At 37.4% G+C, this 19682-nt stretch overlaps 2 protein-coding genes across 4 annotated transcripts in view; one reads left to right on the top strand and one right to left on the bottom strand.

Annotated features, from left to right (window-relative positions):
- MS3_00010183 (uncharacterized protein) overlaps positions 1 to 2500 on the bottom strand; it is a 31438-nt gene extending 28938 nt beyond the window's left edge. For all 3 annotated transcript variants that reach the window (XM_051218543.1, XM_051218544.1, XM_051218545.1), the window contains exon 1: positions 2392 to 2500. The gene's annotated coding sequence lies outside the window, so the exon portion shown is untranslated. The remainder of the gene's footprint in view (positions 1 to 2391) is intronic.
- Positions 2501 to 12958: 10458 nt separating this feature from the next.
- On the top strand, positions 12959 to 19193 carry SLMO1 (PRELI domain containing protein 3A). Its single transcript, XM_012942059.3, has 5 exons — positions 12959 to 13041; positions 13172 to 13325; positions 13363 to 13668; positions 15752 to 15839; positions 18255 to 19193. Exons 2-5 carry the CDS (start codon positions 13282 to 13284, stop codon positions 18705 to 18707), a joined length of 891 nt encoding a protein of 296 aa, XP_012797513.1. The 5' UTR covers positions 12959 to 13041; positions 13172 to 13281; the 3' UTR covers positions 18708 to 19193.
- Positions 19194 to 19682: the final 489 nt, after the last annotated feature.

The raw sequence follows: 19682 nt of genomic DNA, 5'->3' as shown, positions 1-19682 counted from the left end.
GCCTTGAATATTTGAGTATAATTAACAACGTGAACTAAAACACAAACTTTGAGAAAACGCATGCAACAGTGATTGGTAGCAAAACCCCCTTATTTCGTTGTTCTTTCAACGAGCCATGGAATAAAAGGAAACCTATGATAGGTCCTGATGAAATGCTCATCATTTAAATCCTTGTTCATCTTAATAATTACGTCAAAAAATGAGTGGGTAATTTATTACCACTGATTCTTCGCAAGAATTAACTAGCATCTAGTTACTGTATAAGATTTCAATAGTAATGTCTCAATACTACCTGTAGACTTATCTTGTTTGAAATCGATAGAGGCCACTAGTGGAATCCAAGATATAATTTATCCAACTTGAAGATCTTTAGATGAATGTACCAATATTTTTATGTTGAAATTACTACTGAGATTATAGCTTAGAGTACATTGTCTTTAAATTAATATTAACCAGACAAACATTAACATAGTGTTTGCCACTGAGAAACAAAATTGTTGTGGCTATTTATTCAACGAGTATCAGTTGGTAATATGTCTTATACTTACCTTTTGCCCATTTTTTGAGATAATTCGATGGAAGTAGAGTGGACTACTCCCTAAACATGAGATGGGCTTTACCTAATTCGTGTAAGGTATATTATGACTCGAAAAGTACGCTGCATAAAAACAGAAAATACCGCAACTTCTTGGAACGATACCAAAACTAGAACCACATGACATTAAGAATAGCTACCTAGTTACGGCTAGTCAGTACATAGGCTTTAAAAATGTGACCACTGATATAAGTTAGTGCTCCATAAGGCTCTTGTACCTAGATAACTAAATACGATAAATATTGCTCAAAGCATCTCAAATCCACTTACACTCTGTACAGAAGTGAGTAGTGGATTTTAGACCTTTAATCCTAGCAGACCACAGCAAGGCCCAGTGTAGTGGACAAATCAACCGTAATGACTGTATCTATTTTAGATTTGGTGGTCGATAAGAACCAACATATATTTCATTATATTTGACTGTTTGAATAATTTTAGAGCTATTACATCCATTCCGGAATTTTGTATCATTATTATTCATTATTTTGACCACATAAAGATTGGTACACGGGGGCATCAAATACATATGCGCCACAAAGTAAAAATGAGGCCAGTAGCAGTTATCATTGATTTGTGTGAGGGCTGTGATATTACCCGTGTGCCCGGACTGAGGCAAGTGGTTTTCTCAGGGGACCACACCCGAAGCCTTTGACCTAAAGGTCTGATCCACAAGGCAGTGAAGCGACGTAAGGAAATGCAGTCCTATGACCAACAATCTGTTCATACGCCATTTGTTCCTTCAGGATATTGGAGCCCATGTGAACCATTGGTTTAGAATCAAGGTTTTCCAAACCCTAGGTGGACTCTCTGTGTCCACCGACCCGGTTAAAGCGCCGAACGTTCGCTTTTCATCCCCTCAATTTTGTAAACAACACCTTCACCATGAGAAGGCAGTGAGTAGGACTTCCCTGGCAGAGGCTATATACGCGTGGCCATATGAGAGCATTTCGAGAGGGAGTGGACTTTCCCCACCCTCGGCCGTACCAGGGCATTTGTATCACTATACATTTCAAAACAGTTGACATACAATAATGCCATGACTTAAATGTCACTGCAGTGACATTAACACAACAAGTAGGTCATTTACATGTGTCAAAAGTTAGTAGTTTCAAGACTATTCTGGAGTTTGCAAAATACTTTTTAAATGAATGACCTAAAGTTGACCCAGACATGAACTATTATACGTGTGTCAGTCAGTCAGTCAGTCAGTAACAACGTAGAACTTCGTACGTACGTGTGTGGCTGACAATAGTTATGATGGTACAAACAGTCCATTTTGGAAACGGAAACTACTACACAACCTTGTTAGTCCCTTCATCCCGATTTCGCTATTTCCGAAAAAAAAATTATCTGTACGTTCTTCGTAAATTCTGAGGGAGCTGCAATAAAATATTTTGGGGGAAAAGTACAAAAACACCAAAATTTCCCCAGGAAAATCCCCAAGATTTCGCCCAACTTCGTGGAGAACTACCAAAAGTTTTACGACTTTAGGGAAAACTCCAAAATTTACCCAGAATTCCCCAAGGTTTCTCCAAAATAAGGAGCTTGGGACAAATCCTCCAGAGTCTACCTGCAGGATCAGTACACCTTGGGAATTTGTTAACAAGCTATGACTACATATTATCCGGTCTAATAAACTTTATTATGTCATTAGGTAGTCTCATATGCATATATATTTGGTGCCCTCTTGTACCAATATTTATGTGTTCAAATAAAATAATAAACCCTACGTCTCTGCCAAGTATTGATAAATATTAGTGTAATTTTAAAAATTTCAGCATCGTTGCAGTATTTACTAGTGATGTTATATGACAATTCTAATTTGCCTCACAAGTATCGAACAACCCTTTAGCAAACTTTTAGACCAATACGAGGTGCGAAACGAAAATACCACTAGTAGTTGAATCTGGCCCTATCAATGTTCCATAAATAAAATATATCGCGGACCATTTCTCATCTGAGTACGATATGATACTTCGGAAGTCGATATTTTTTGTATTAGAAACCATTCTTTTGTTTGGAACTTGAATACAACTATATTCCAAAGCCTTCAGGTGACCCATATGAAACATGGGCCATGAAGAGTTAATCAGCTTGCAACTGAGCATAGCACCACCGGTAAGGTCGACTTGACGATTGATAACATCTATGTTTAGTACATTTGGATTGTATGGGTTGGGATATTTAAATTGTACAGAACTGACAACATCATGCCAGGGATGTCTATAAAAGTTTTAATATCTTTTAAAGCGTAGCGTACTTGATAACAAACTTCTCTGACCAACGGCGAGTGTCTGATAGCATAACTATTTGCAGGAGGGTATGTTTTCACGCGTTTCTAGTTGTGAAAATACCGAAGATAAAAGACGACACAATTCAGTGGAGATGCATGAAACTACGATTATATTGCGGAACTAGGAGGAACAGATTCAGATTCATACAATATGGGGGAAGTGCCATTACCCGTGCTCTGATCTCATAAGGATCTCGAGGTGACAATGAGTCATGGTCTTAAGACGACGTCCCATTGCCGGGAGGTCGAAGCTAAAAGGTTTCGAACCCTCTGGGCCTTAAAACGGACATTCACTAAGTTAGATACTACCATGTTCACCACAGTATACACATTCTTAGTGAGAACTAAGCTTTAGAAATGTGTTCAGGCTGTAGGCCCCTGTTTAAAAGGTGACTTGGATATCCTAGGAAAAGTACAGAGGGCAGCTACCCGTGCAATCCCACTCATTTTGATTGTTTGATACTGAAGTTCGACGGTTGTAAATTTGTCCTGATGTCACCACATAACCTATAAGATCTTATGCGTAAGTCAAATCATAGTCTACCCTAACTCGTCCTGTCGTGACAGTCAGCGATATGACGTCTAGCACTTCTAAAGAACTCATTTGAGCTGGAAAGAGAGTAATATGTTCAATGCAAAAAGCAAGAGGTTACGGAGAGTGATCAAGCACACATGATGGGATCATGCCATTTCGATTAATTGTCTCCGCGTTCACCATTGCTGACTTTCTCTCCGTTTTAGATGTTAAATATGAATTTCCCCAAATAAAATATTTTCAGTTTCGAGTATCATGAAGTTAGAATCAATAAAACTACACCATCATATGTTAAAGTCAATAACAATCAGGTGACATTTCTGAGGTTCCGCCGGCCTCTCTACCGGAAGCGGTAAACGTAATACAGGTGATGGCAAAATTGTTGGATCTAATCTCTCTCACAACACAATTCTTACCGTGCCCAATCCCATGAGTATTCATGGAAATACTACCTGTGATCTATACTGTGACTTTCTTCTTTCATTCAATGCCCACTCTCTCTCCAATAAAGTTAGTCATCTTCAAACTCCTTTGTTCCTTGTAAATCCAAGCATTATATTAATACTACAGGAACGTGGTGCAGACGATCTATGTCTGATCACTCCTTACACGTGGACAACTACGTTTTCCTTTGATCCGATAGGCACTATGGAACATGAGGTGGTACAATTATCTATGTCCGTCTGAACATTTAAGCGTGTAAGTTTAAAAATGAATGTTTTAATGTTTTAGATGGCGGCAGTTACCTTAAATTGTGAATCGCAAAGCTACCTACTGATGGGATGTATATACAAACCACCCCATGCGGATATCAACCTCGACAAACTGTTAGCAAACATGATTTTCATTGTTTCGCACCAACCGCATGCGTTTAAAATCATCGGAGGTGATTTTGATCTACTGAACATCACACAAAATTCGAACTCGGTATTAGGACCATATAACAAGTTAGTTAAACCAACAGAATATTAGGATTATTCCAACAAGTCTGAAAGGCAGCTAGGAGGAATAATATACTTGATTTAATATTTGCAATCAACATCGACCCTAATTCAATGCAGGAATGTCATGAATGTTTTGAGTGGTCACAGAGTCACACTGAGTATTACTCATATTATATCATAGGACTCTAAGGCCACAAAAATGTACCAGAGCATGTAGTTTGATCAACAAACACGGAAGCGCGTTGAAACTCTTATACAGTGTTACGACGGGAATAAAATTTAACCACAAGTAAAACTGACACCGAGTTTTCCGACTTATACCATATTCTGACGTATTTCCTTAACTGCACTGCTCCATTTGTCAACCACGTGAGTTATGATGATAATAAGGTCCAATAAACACATAACACTTTTAGGAGAAAGCTCAAAATATTGAGGCACGCTACAACAAACACCATGACGTATATGCGCTTCAGAGCATACTCACATTGGTTGACAGTAATTAATAATCTTATTGCAAGTATCTTACGACTATGGAGAACAAGTCTTGGTGTGGCAAAAACTCAAACTTATCACAACGTCGGCCTCCCAAACCTCTCTTGAAACCAAATTCTCCAAATACAACCAGATTCTTCTTATTTAATGGCAATTTTGTGGACAAACTTGATACTACATGTGAACAATTCAACCACCATTTCTCGTGATGCTGTAACACAAAAATTGTAACGTCTATCATTAGGCTTCCAATGTTGACACCTAAGAATCTATCCACGATTGATTTCGCATCCACCAACACCAAGTAGGCCATATCTGCCTTGCTAAAGTTTTATGACGGTGGACCTGAAGAGATTCCTATATCATTTGCGGAATACAGTAGTAGAGAATTTCGATTGCTGTTTAAAACTGTTTAGTCTGTCTATGGATTATGGAGCCCATTTGTAGTCTTATTGGTCCTAGCCACATAATCCTCAAAGCTGAACAGGAAATAACCGGAAAATAGACATTCAACATTTAACACAGAGAGAAGGCCAACAGTGGTGAACGCGAGAATATTCATGCTATCAATCGGATATCATGGCTCAATCTCGCAAACATGGCCACTCTCTATGACTTGTCTTTATTTGCCTTAAATATATTATCCTGTCCCCAGCCTAAATGTGTTCTTCAGAAATACTTAGTATCATACTGTTAATTGTTACGATATGATGAGTCAGTGACTTCCACATAAGATCGTGTAGAGTAGGTGGATACATCATGGAAATTCTGTACTTTAGGATTAGGCCTATTATTATAGCAGTACTACCGAAGAACTAGACCATAATTCTGCAGCTTTACCAAAGCATTTTCAGAGCATTCTGACAACATGGATTACCACGACTCAAGTAGAAACCTCTCTAAATCAAGCACATTAAATCAAACTTTGTCTTCATCTACAGGCCTATTAGTAATAGTTCTTACATCTCGGCATCCAACCTTCTGTATTCTATCATATCGTTTCACAACTGGTGCGATGAGAAAAATATTTTATCGATTCCAAGAACCTACAAAAACTTACCCCAGCATTTCCTCGTCATTAGCTGTACAACCATGTGAAAAAGACCTACAGTAAAACTCCGTTGCAGAGAAACTATGACACGATTCAAAAGTCTACTTGATGGTTTTCTTTCCGACGGTCGTTATTATATATCGTCGTGATCACCAATGGTTTATACAATCAAGGTCCGACGTATATCTAAATGTCAGTAAAGCAGGGCAGAACTGATGAAATTACATCAGTTTGTTTTCTTTCTTCTCATCCAGATAACCGAAGTCCGTTAATGTTCATATTTATTATTGTTCTCATATCGCTTACCATGTTTAGCAATCAGCTTCCCATTTTGCCACCTGTGAGTTGAAAATTGATTCATGCAGATGATTGTTAGAATTTGCGTGAAGAACCCTGACTTCTGCGTAAGTGCCGATGAGACAGTGAACTTTTGTCATCTCGTCAGTGATGTACAACAGACGGCTATGTTCGCTGGCTACGGTCCCTGTTAACGCGTGCCGGCTGGGAAGCTTCCCGAAAGAGTTTTCGTGTCGGTTAGTTTGGAGCTCGGAAAAATGTAGGGTTTTCAGCAGTTTCGATGAGATCTGTAAAACTATGGTCTACTGTGATATTAGTACTGCTCTAATAATAGACCTAATCCTAAATTTGTAGATTTGTCATGATATAACTGCCTAATCTATAAGATCTTACGTGGAAGTCACACCATCGACTACACCAACTCACTGTATCGTATCAATTACCAATACATGATGTAGAACAAGGTTAGGCTAGAGAAAGAACAATATATTTAATATGAATAGAAGATATAAGGTAACATTCAGCAGAGACCACGCCTGCATGACCGAGCCATGCCACTCGATCAACTCCAGTCCATTCAATTCATTGTTCGCGCCTTCTCCATTGTTAGGTATTTCTCCGCGTTAAATATTGAATATCTATTTTCTGAGTAGTCTCGTGTTCACAGCTTTGTGGATTGTGTGGCTATTGTCCAATGCCACTACACTACTCTCCCACCAGAATCAACGTGATGTTGGTTCGATACCAAATTGGATGGGATCGTCGCGCACCGGAAGTTACCAAGGATAATAAGAATCCTTCGGGTATTGGTAAGCTGAAAGATAAATCAAAAAGAAGGCGGCAGCATCTGGTCGGGAAATACATGTAATAATTTTAAAATATCTGCCTTCATGCTTAAAACGCTTGAAATGAAAATTTGGGTGAAGATTATTTGAGCTATAAAAAATGGGGTCACAATAATAATAATAATAATAATAAAACGATGCGTGTTAATAGCCGTTGGTTAATAACTTAACGTATAGGTAGTAAGTATTTTGTGTTTAGAAATATTAAAGTGATGAATATTGTAGAAATGTTAATATTGGTATTAGTTTCGGTTTAAATTATGAAATCAAATAACGATTATGCCGGTAAGTTGTCCATATGAGTTGAATTCCAATTGCATCTGTATTAGTAGGCTAACTGAAGGAACAAAAGTATACCGTGGAGAAGAATTCCAACTAGTGTTCCAGTTAGTTTGATACGGTTTATTTAGTTACGGGGAGATTTTCTCAACCTCATTTTTACTTGACCGTGATAGAATTTAGTAATACTACTAATACACATGAATGGTTATCAAAACAATATTTAAATACGTGAGTGATAATTATGTGAATTTTGGACAGATAGCTAGAAACAAATCGTTAAACATGAGTGTATTCGTAAGAGACATGCTCTAGACTCAATGTTATAAGTTGCCATAGATTATTTATACATATTTATACCTGGCCGCTGACGATGCATACAAGTTAGTTGCAAGTATGCAGTTTATCATGAGGCGGAATACGATTCAATTGAGATATAGTGATTATAAGTTACTGAAATCAGTTAAGTCTATATACTACATTACTAGGTGATATGCTACAAGATGTATTCAGCTAAATAAGTTTTTACAAGATAATTAACAGTGAGTGACGCTCATGTGATTACCAGGGAGGAAACAAGTTGTAACCAAGGGGAGTACACTCCCAACTCATGTCTATGATAATGGCTTGAACCTTAGTCAGTGTTGGGGTAAATTCGACATTGATGTTTTCAGTTTGCAGGAGATTTGCTCGACTGCTTATACTGATTATTTGCATGCATGATTGTGTCACTAAACCATCAATTAGACTGACAAGGTTTTGAGATATTTACTGAATGAGCAACTGATAGAGAAACATACTCTAATCATCTGTGATGGATGAAGCTACCAAGAAAACAACACCATTTAATGGTAATTATAAGTCAATTTGTTGACCGATTTCGTTAATAGTTTCATTAATTTTATCAGTCATATTACGTGATTGTCAAGTTATGATAATGCTTTATGACGATATCCTGAAACTATTAAATTTAACTAGTTATAGTGTTGATTGAGGATTAGCCAGTGGAAAAATAGGTATTGTTGCTTTAAGTGATTCGAAATCATCAGAAATTTACAACGTTAAGGAATCCGAGACGCCTAATTTAATTATAAATTTCAATTCAGAAATATTCGTTTAGTGTTAATTCTAGTAGGTTACGGAGTTTTGATTTTAAACGTTTGTTTAGCCAACAGCTACTTGGGGATTTAGTTATTTTACTAGTGCAGTTGATAGTACCTAAATTTTTAATCTTATTATCTAAACTATGTTCGCATTTTAGGCTGCTAATATGATAAACCAATCCATAAACCCAAATACGATTAGCAACAACGACTATGATGGGTTTATTGATAAATGTTAAAGGCGATCCAGATGATTTCTAAATTTAGAAGACATGGAGATATAGTGTAACGTATGTATGGGCCAGGTTAACATGCAGGTTGTTGACGTATATGACGATTTAAAAATAATGAACATGACCAGAAAATAGTTTTAAAGTTTAGACTGCTTGTGAAACTTCAGGCAGGAATATGATGCGTTATAAACCTTCCATAAGAAGTTACTGCATTTAGCCTAGGGACACTTACAAATATATGGCAAAAGCAACTGGAAAACATATACATGTTAAGTAAAAAAATCATTAAGTAAAATAGTTGAACTCGCCTGGGTTATTTTTGAAAATTAGATTATTCAGTGGACGACATATATAACGCCATTCGTAAGGAGTAGTAATGATCCAAAAGTATCCAGAATAAAACATGCAGTATGGCAATTAATCCCAGGGTGCTTGATGCTGTTGACGTTATTGCCACTCGCTCGGATTAGAACAACCGAATGAATTCAGATAATTGTGTGGTTGTCATTGAACGAACCATCTAAAAATGACCTTATGATTGCAGAAAACTTATGGCTGAAACTCACCGTATGTTTTTAGAGAAGTGTCATCCTTGTTGTTTGGCAATGGAACTCGAAACTTTGAAATTAGGCAGGCAGTGGTCGGAAGAAAAGATATTACAGGATAGTGCATAGTTTAAAACAGGATGAGGTGATAAGATAAGGAACACTGAATATTAGATCCATGTAACTATTTAGTCCTTGCTGCATTGTTAGTCAATGTATATTTGCGTTATTTACAGGTCATATTTGCTAGAGCTTGATGTTTAAACAAGTCTATGTCGCTGAAGCATGTAAATGCTATTAAAGCTTGTTAACGAACCATCAAAGCTAATTAGTTAATATAGACGACCAGTTTTTATTATCGATCGAGCTAGTATGTCATGAGAACTAACCAATATAACATTACGATAATACATGTGAGCATTAATCAGGACTGTTAGAATATTGGGTTAACATAAATACAAAATAGATCAAGAAATTTAGAATGGAAATAAGATTAACAATAATAGGTTGCGTTTCTCTAGTCGGGCTTACCAATGTAAAACTATGGTCTACTGTGATATTAGTACTGCTCTAATAATAGACCTAATCCTAAATTTGTAGATTTGTCATGATATAACTGCCTAATCTATAAGATCTTACGTGGAAGTCACACCATCGACTACACCAACTCACTGTATCGTATCAATTACCAATACATGATGTAGAACAAGGTTAGGCTAGAGAAAGAACAATATATTTAATATGAATAGAAGATATAAGGTAACATTCAGCAGAGACCACGCCTGCATGACCGAGCCATGCCACTCGATCAACTCCAGTCCATTCAATTCATTGTTCGCGCCTTCTCCATTGTTAGGTATTTCTCCGCGTTAAATATTGAATATCTATTTTCTGAGTAGTCTCGTGTTCACAGCTTTGTGGATTGTGTGGCTATTGTCCAATGCCACTACAGATCTTCCATACTTACTATGGTACCAGCACTAATCACGGTTACCTGTCTCGCGCGATTTAGAAACAGGTCGTTCCAGTGAATTACGTTGAGTTTGGGAGCGTCTACATTCATGACGAATAATAAGGTAACGTGTCAGAGTATGACAGAGTTCTGCGATGTCATTTGGTTTCGTTTCATGTTTTTATTTGACTGGATAGACCTCGGCGTTGAAACGTCCGGTGATCTCTTGAATTAGGTCAGCAGGTGAAGTCAGAGCGTCTGTAGTGTTACTTTGAAATCATAGAAGCACTGCCTGCACCTGTTGGGGAAGTTTAGACAAGAAAAGCTGAATAAACAGACCATAGTCAAAGGTCCGTTAATCAATAACCTCTCTCATTCGTAACAACATGTCTGCTTCTGAGCCATGTTGTAGATCGACGTTATTGAGTGGTCAATCTAAACTTTATTGATAGATCAGATCTCCACGTTTAAGAATAGACCGATTTAAGGTTTCACATTATTAGTAAATATACTAGTTGTCACGTACCTGTTGAAATTGCGAGGTAGTGCCTTTACTGCTGCGAGGAACTGTCCGCGTGGGTCTTTTACGCCGTGCTCGAGGAAGTCAACTCCTGCGTAGCAGAACCAGGCTTCGATGTTGTCAGGCTCAAGTGGCACTAGCTGAAATGAGGGTGACGGAAGAGCCTTGATCTTAAATAATTTATGTCTGTTCGGTCATGATAAGCGTGAAGTATATCAATGTACTTACTTACTTACTTACGCCTGTTACTCCCAATGGAGCATAGGCCGACGACCAGCATTCTCCAACCCACTCTGTCCTGGGCCTTCTTTTCTAGTTCTATCCAATTCTGTTTCATTTTTCTCATGTCTATCTCCATTTCTCGGCGTAATGTGTTCTTTGGTCTTCCTCTCCTCCTTCGGCCTTGAGGATTCCATGTGAGGGATTGTCTTGTGACGCAGTTCGGTGCTTTCCTCAATGTGTGTCCTATCCACTTCCAGCGCTTCTTTCTGATTTCTTCCTCCGCTGGGATCTGGTTTGTTCTCTCCCACAGTACGTTGTTGCTAGTAGTGTCCGGCCAACGGATCTGAAGTATTTTGCGTAGACAACTGTTAATAAACACCTGTATTTTCTGGATGATGGCTTTCGTCGTTCTCCAAGTTTCTGCCCAATACAGTAGAACTGTCTTGACATTTGTATTGAAAATCCTGACCTTGGTGTTGGTTGACAGTTGCTTTGAGTTCCAGATGTTCTTCAGTTGTAAATATGCTTCTCTATATCAATGTACGGGGAAAATATATTCAAAAATCTGGGAACATTATCACATTATGTAAATACGAAATTGAAAAAAGGATAAATAATGTTCCAACAAGGAACAGACAGTTTGCAAATGGGTGTACCAGATCATGTCGGGCCCACCACCAAAGATGCCACAAGTATTCAGAGTTTGACACCTTAACCAGTGGACCTGTTTAATCGAAGTATGCTAACCCAGTCAAATCGAAAGTCAGAAGCAAAGAGGTTGGAAGATATAATTGATTTGTTATCAATATATCGAGAAGCGACTGATCTAAACTGGCTAGCTGTTGCAGAATTTCAGTACGGCGTTTCCACTCGTGAACTGGTGCGGATGCGTGACCAAATGCCTCCAGCCAGGTGAGTCGATTAAAACTAATGTGATCAGCATCAAATGTCAAAGTTTTACAGAGCCATTGATTTTGGAGGTTTATTTACCGCTAAATGTGCCTCATTATAATTTAGTAATATCTCCCTTTCACCCCACAAATACACCCACGTTTCTACCTGGAGGTTTCGGTGACCCACTGCCATCAGATACAAAAGATTTCTAAGCGAAAACATTTTCTATTCCTCCCACACAGTTATAATTTAGGTAACTCCTCTCTAGTAGTATCCCAAGTTGAAAAAGATTTAGGAGTCTTGGTGCCCTACGATTTAAAGTCTTACGCTAACTGTAACAAAAATGCCTTCCGAGCAAACCTTGCACTGGTAACGTTGAAGCGCATTTTTGGCCAGTTTGACGGAAGAACTTTTCATATAATCTTCAATACTTGTATCCGTCCCCATTTAGAGTACGAAACATAGTATTTCCCCCTCACTCCAAAAGGATAAGGACACCCTGGAACGTATTTAACGGCGAGCCACGAAATCAGTTCGAGGACTCAAACTTAAACCTTATGAAGAGCGCCTCCGTTCACTTAACCTTTACCCATTAGAGTATAGACGTCTTAGAGGTGACCTTCTGATGGCTTATAGTATCCTTAACATTTCTGGACATCCTCTCAAACATCTACTTAGGCTTAGTTCCAACACTAACCTAAGGGGTAACACCCAAAAACTGGAGACACAACATAGCAGAACGGACTGTAGACACAACTTCTACTTCTTAAGAGTTGTCAAATGCTGGAATTCGCTGCCGGCCGAGCTAGTCCAAGCGACTTCCCAGGAGTCCTTTAAGAGGCAATTTGATATATTCTTAAGGACTAAGGATAGTATCGCACTATGATTTATTAATTTCTTTTCCCGTTTTCTTGTCAACATATCGAGGTTCCTGTCTGGAGGATTTGGTGATCCCCTGCTACTAGACACGGGAGCCTGTTAAGCGAAAGCTTCTTCTATTCCGTCCACAACCATTTGAACAATTATTTGAATTATTTAAATTACATCTCCAGTTACTTGGAGCATCATAAATAAGCATGATAGAGATAAAAGTGCACATTTATTTCCTAAAGGACCTTCCCGTTTCGTCAAAACCAATGGGATCTTATAAGAAGACAAGAAATCCACCTAAGATCAACGTTCAATTAAAGAAACGTCGTGACCCTCATATCCCCACATCATGAATTTGGAATTTACAGGTATGACCTTACTGCCTTATTAACATGTGTTAACATGTTAGACCGTTAATTAATCTAATTCTTTAAGCAATTTACCTACGTGTGGCTTATTCAGTTTCCTACCAGTTTTTCTTATTCCTGTTCCTCCTAGTTCCGCAATATAATCGTAGTTTCATGCATCTCCACTGAATTGTGTCGTCTTTTATCTTCGGTATTTTCACAACTAGAAACGCGTGAAAACATACCCTCCTGCAAATAGTTATGCTATCAGACACTCGCCGTTGGTCAGAGAAGTTTGTTATCAAGTACGCTACGCTTTAAAAGATATTAAAACTTTTATAGACATCCCTGGCATGATGTTGTCAGTTCTGTACAATTTAAATATCCCAACCCATACAATCCAAATGTACTAAACATAGATGTTATCAATCGTCAAGTCGACCTTACCGGTGGTGCTATGCTCAGTTGCAAGCTGATTAACTCTTCATGGCCCATGTTTCATATGGGTCACCTGAAGGCTTTGGAATATAGTTGTATTCAAGTTCCAAACAAAAGAATGGTTTCTAATACAATAAATATCGACTTCCAAGGTGTGCTCAGTGGTATGGAACATATGGAGTATACTGTTCACCCCGAAAACAAAGATTGGTGAGTCCATCAACATTTGTACTCCTCAAATCTCAATTTATTTTACGTGTTCCAAATTGTTAAGAGTAACACCCTGTTTAGGTTGATAATAGACGCATTACGCGCGTCTTAAATGTCCATTGTATGCAGAAATTATCTTCGACATCCAGACAGAATATGTTTGCTGCATATTGGGTTAATTTCATTTTACATAAACAACCTTAATACAGAACTAGTTCAAGGAGCATAGGTAAATGGACGTGACTAGCAAAGAACTTATTACAATTGCACAATAACCTGGAGTTCTTCCTCAGAGTACATACTGATAACAGAGTCCTCGCTTGTCAGCATAGTGTTGGTGCTTGCAAACGTTTGATGTCTGAACGTCATTCACACTGAACTACTTCGGTCTCAAAATCCGTTGTTTTCGTTGATAAATTCCGCCATTTTCTTAGTGCTAATAACATTGATTTCATCACTTACGTTTCACAGATATTTCGCACGTACTTCTGACCCTAATGTGAGAGTTTCACCCTAATGACCAATCTAGTTGCAATAGTTTTTACATAAACTTGGCTACAATCCATGCCAGAATACTGTGGATTAAAATCGAAGAGTACTATAACTAATGTTATTTGTAAACATGGTCATTTTATGTTACTTGATACTTGTTTATAATGATTTGTAGCACAAGTGAGGTTTCTGAGGCTAATAGTATGTTCGTTTTGTGATTCAGTTAGCTAAAATGAGCTAACGGCATGTTTAGTAAAGGCTTTGTAAGCATTTTCTACTATATTCCTCCCATAAAACATCTGACCATTCACAAACTTACTACTCAACGCCCTGTTTTGTGTTTTCTAGGGGACTTGAAACATGGTTATTAAAGATGGAGACAAAAGAAAGTCGTCGTTTTTAAACCTAATTTTTGTTAAGTATGAAAGAATAGAGCAAGATAAAATGATTAAAAGCTGCATAGTTTACTGCCAGTTACCACAAAATGACATCGTAGGACTAATAAATTCCAGATATCAGACGAGTTTCTATCTATTATGACGCCTATTTATTATCCTCTTATTTTAGTGACTTCTTTTTTAATGATGTTGCAACCTGATCCGTTAAACTTTTCCGAAGTTCATGTAACTTTTTCCGTTTGCTGTAAAATACGTCAACTCAACCCTCTTGCTTTTAGTTATATGCATAGTTCGAAGCTGAACATTAAGGTATCGTTTCAGTAAAATGAAAGTTGAACTACCTCTTGTTCGGAAATACTAAATTTTATTCTTTAAAAATTGATTTTTGGCGAAAGTAACCTAGTGATGTTGATGGTACGTCTGATATGAGGGGGCAAGAGTCAAATATGGTAGTTAGGCCATAGTTTCGTTGTTGATTGACTTACAAAACTTGTATCTAGTCTTTCAAACGACTTTTACTAATATTTTACTTTTTTGTTTATTTCATACATAGGCGTGTTGTTTTACAAGAGAGAAAACATTTTGTTGACTAGTTTTTCTATCTTACGTTGATTGTAACGGAATTACCTCATTAATGCAGTCTAACTGAGTAGTCACCAGTCGATACAACTTCAAATCAATTCAGGGAATTGATTTCACACTCACTTAAACTACATTTCTCTGTTATAACCACATCGTTACTCTGTCCACACACTAGTATTTTGGTTGTATAACTCGATTTTAAGCATATGATTTATGCTGCTAAATTAAATGAAATTGTCTCAGCTATAGTTTCGGCTTAGAATGCACCCAAAGTCATTCCGTAGTTGTTTTAATGTATTGGGATGGTAATTGGTGCTTTCAATATTTTCTTCCAAGATTATATGAACTTAACCCCAACAGATGTTTCCCATTTTGTGTTACTGACCAACAGCATTTGATTTCTCTAAATTTGTTCCTCCATTATACTTATATGTGATCAAACCTTACATCCAGCATACCGATAAACAATACCCATTTGGCATGCTCTCTTTTACTTAATGCGATTCTGATTTATGATCCACTCTACTCATATCTAACTATTAAAATGATTTAGTAGATCATCACCAAATCCTCATCTTTGACCATAACTATCAGCTTTATTTGTTTTACAGGACTGTTCTGGAGCATTCAATTTCAGTCAAAGCGTTCTCACTTATTGCAATGTCAGCTGTAAGTATGAGTAAGCAAAATGCACATCAGGTACGTTCTGAAATTTTGACGTTTTTTGTTCGATTTCTTTATCGTACTGAGATATGTCACATATTTAAATTTCAATACAAGTAAAATAAGTACTTCGGTCATCATTTTGTCATTCCATTCTGTACTTTTTACCTTTGTAAACTATAGCAAAATGGACATTGAACAACTGCTAAAAGTGATGTTATTGCACATACAGTTATCCTAAAAACACCATTTGCATGTATATCGCCTGGTCAATTTTTGATGAATTCTGTGGAACAAAAAAGGCGTCATCGATATTAAACAACAGATCCCATAGATTTTGTATTATTCTTAACTTTAGCTATTGTTCAATAATTTAGGAAACTAAGTCAAGTTATTTAATTACAAACTGAAATATTTATCTACCTGGTTGAATTTCGACATGTAACTGTTAACTCTAACCGTTCCACTGGCATTATTGAGAACCTAGCATAAAACATCCTCTTGGTTACCAAGTTGCATTAATTTTTGGTAATATTAGACCCTTAATAGCCATATTACTTAAAATATTTGTTTTTTTATGTGAGATAGTGTAATGTATTATAAGTTTTTACTTTTTTTACTTTCAACCTTACGTGTTCTCCAGGGTTCACCACTATTCCCCGTTTTTGCTTAATTTTGTAATAAATATTCTTCTAGAAATAACACTTTACCCAATTTGTCAGGGGTTTTTCTCCCAGGATGTCCGCTTATCGACTTGAAATATGCAGATGACAGTCTTATTTGGTGGAGACACTGACAAAATCCAGTATTATTGATATAAAGAACCAACATAAGCTAGTCATCTATTGAAGTCCAGAAGCCATTAGACAGGTATTTTGTCTTAATATGGGATTCCTCAGCTGCGCATTATCACTACCCCACCAGGGGTCGAATCCACAACCGTCGGCCTCGCTCAACTCAACCCCTAGACCACTGAACCGGAACTCGATAGTCTGTATGTTTAACTTCAGTCAGTTGTTTTCGGTGGGTAGCTGCCTCACACTCGACACTTTTGGACTTTACTAGTCACAACCCACCTAAATACAAAGTTTTCTGATCTCCTTGAGCAACAATGCTAGCATGTCTGAGATGTGTTTCTCCTCCTCTGAATGCAAAATGTTGCTTCAGGACTGGGCTGCGTCATCGTCTGATCTAGTGATAGGAAATGAAGCAGTTAAGTGCCTCGACCACCAGTTATCTTGGAAGTCTCATCAGTCCTGGTTGGTTGGTGTCCTATTGCTTCAAAAAACCTACTTGGCGCTTGCCAACTCACGTCACTTGTGACGGTGAGATGTCTATTCGCTAACCAAATGGTGTGTATGCTTCTCCACAGTCCGCTCTATTTTATTCTATGGGTGTGAAAAGTGACAATCAAAAATAGAGGATATTTGTAGGTTACATGCGTGGCAAGTGTCTCTCAAGATTTATTCTGGTATTTTGAGACCACTGAGTGACCAGTGCTGAAGTTAAGCATAGGGTGCTGGGTAAATATGGCGAATCGGTTGGTGAGGTGATGGATCTTCATTGGCTAGGGTGGTTGGGATATGTATTACCAATTCCCGGCCACTGCTTACCTCTAAGGGCTATACTGTCTGCTGTGGAAGTGGGCTATAAGGAAACTAGAGTCAGTCAAACCAAATCATCTTATCACTCTTTAAGGTTCTTGACTGTTGATCTGAGCCATGTTGGTAGATACAGACTACCTGGTTGGAGTTCGTGTGATAACTTCGGTCAGTAGTTGGAGACTCTGGATCAGATGACTCCAAATTGTTCACAGTGGTCCAGATGCATTCACTCCTTGTTTTCCTCTCACTCCTGAATTTCAGGGTCCCTTCGAACGTACCTTTTCACTATATTTTTGAACCATATTCCCAAGATTCAGTCGTTCTTTATATCATCGATACTACATGATCTCGATCTCTTTTGTTATTTTCACTTCGTTGTGATGTGGTGTGGCAGATTGAGCCATCACGAATCTGTGCGAAGCCTTATGCTTATGATTTCTTTCTGACATTTTTTGAAGACATTTAATAATGCCAAGTAATACTTGTGGGTGAGGAAGCAATTGAAGTTTTTAAATTATCTGTCTTAAAACTTTATAATATCTAGGATTACATTCGCTGATAGTGTTCAGCTATCTACTGTATAAAACACCACATAGAAAAATTGTCAAGAAATGGGTTGTAGAGAGTAGCCTTAAATCATTTTTGTTTGTCTATTAGAATATAGTTTGCTTTTTTAATTTGATCTTATCTCAGTTATTCTTTCTTTAAATTGTTATATCAACTTCGCTTTCATATACATATATATATATATATATATATATATATATATATATATATATATATATATATATATATATATTACAATTTGATTCTTTTAGATTGATAATAACTTGTTTTATTTACCTAGGGTCGCGAGGCTTTGAATTGGGTTATTGATTATCGTCTTCCAGCAATCCGTTCATCCCACAGTAATAGACCCAGCGAACTCACTGGCACCAATTTTCCTGAACAACTCAATACACCATTATCGAGTAATGTGCCTTCCTTCTCAAACCCAACTGTTCAAACTATGGATTCACCCTTCCAGACATCTGGACATGTTACTTTAACCTCACCTACTCTGTCATCATCATATCAGAAGTCTTCCAATTCACTGTTTTTTGCCGACATTCCTAGACATATTCCTCCCAGTTCACAGTTTTCTAAAGATTTTTCTACTCAGTCCCAAAACGATTCCCTGGAATCAACATTAGAGACACTTTCTCGTGACGTCACATCTATTACTGACACCATAGTTAAACGCTCTCAACGAGTAGCACATCTCTTTTCCGGAATTGACGAATATGTAGTTATTCTTTAAATTAAATTTCTAGCTGCCTTTCACATATTTCTAACTTTTCCCTCTCCTGTACATTATGGCTGTTTTTTGTAGAATAGAAACGAATCTGTTTCCACTTCTACTCTTAAAACACAGAACTCTAAAGTGCTTAGTTTATCCTTTTCTAATATGGCCAAGTATGTCATGATTTCTCGTCTCGTAAATAGAAAATTGTCTTCATCTATGGGATTCACATAATTTCTTATACAATTCAGTGTGCCGGTTAAAAATTAAAAGCCATCTTTGATCTTCAATCAGAGTGCTTGAAATAGTTCTAGTCTATTAAAAGCTAATCCACAAAACAACTGATTGTTATCTATCAACTCGTTTCGAATGAAATAAATACTTCTTATAAAGTATATGGATACATTTTTGCTTTAATGTCACTTAACTGTGTCATTTTTTGTTGCCAACACAGTGAAGTTTAAGTGCTAAATAATTTAAGTTATCGCCTTACTAATTTCGGTATAAATCCAGATCCTATGCACACCATCTTGGATGTACTCCCATAATCGACTGGTAGGAAGTGTTGTTATGGGACCTAATAACCCCTCAGTCATTATATTATGACAAGAAAACATTTAGTTTTTCGACAGGAAATTGACCTTGGGTTTCGTGGTATCCGGAACTCGTCATCAAGGTGTACCTATGATCTTCAGAGAACTGGTACTCCTTGAAGAATTCAATTTTACGCCACCTAGCCGGGTAAAGATTCAGAGAATTGTCATCTTAGAGACAACGGGTGATAACTCTTAAGGATGCTTTGTTACACCCTACATTTTTGAGTTTATCGATATCATAGTTTATATTGTACTTCTCTGAGGTTGAACTCCTACTCAAACCTATAGACATAGTTCTGTCAGGTGACGACGCTGACAAAATGCACAGTTTTCTGAATTCTGTGAGGCAAAGACTACATTCAGTTTTTGATGGAGTTTCGTTCTCTGAGCTGGATGG

Source organism: Schistosoma haematobium, chromosome 1, assembly GCF_000699445.3.
Source record: "Schistosoma haematobium chromosome 1, whole genome shotgun sequence".
Lineage (NCBI taxonomy): Eukaryota > Metazoa > Platyhelminthes > Trematoda > Strigeidida > Schistosomatidae > Schistosoma > Schistosoma haematobium.
The sequence above is the reverse complement of the archived record's forward strand: the minus strand, read 5'-3'. Positions and strand labels throughout refer to the sequence as shown.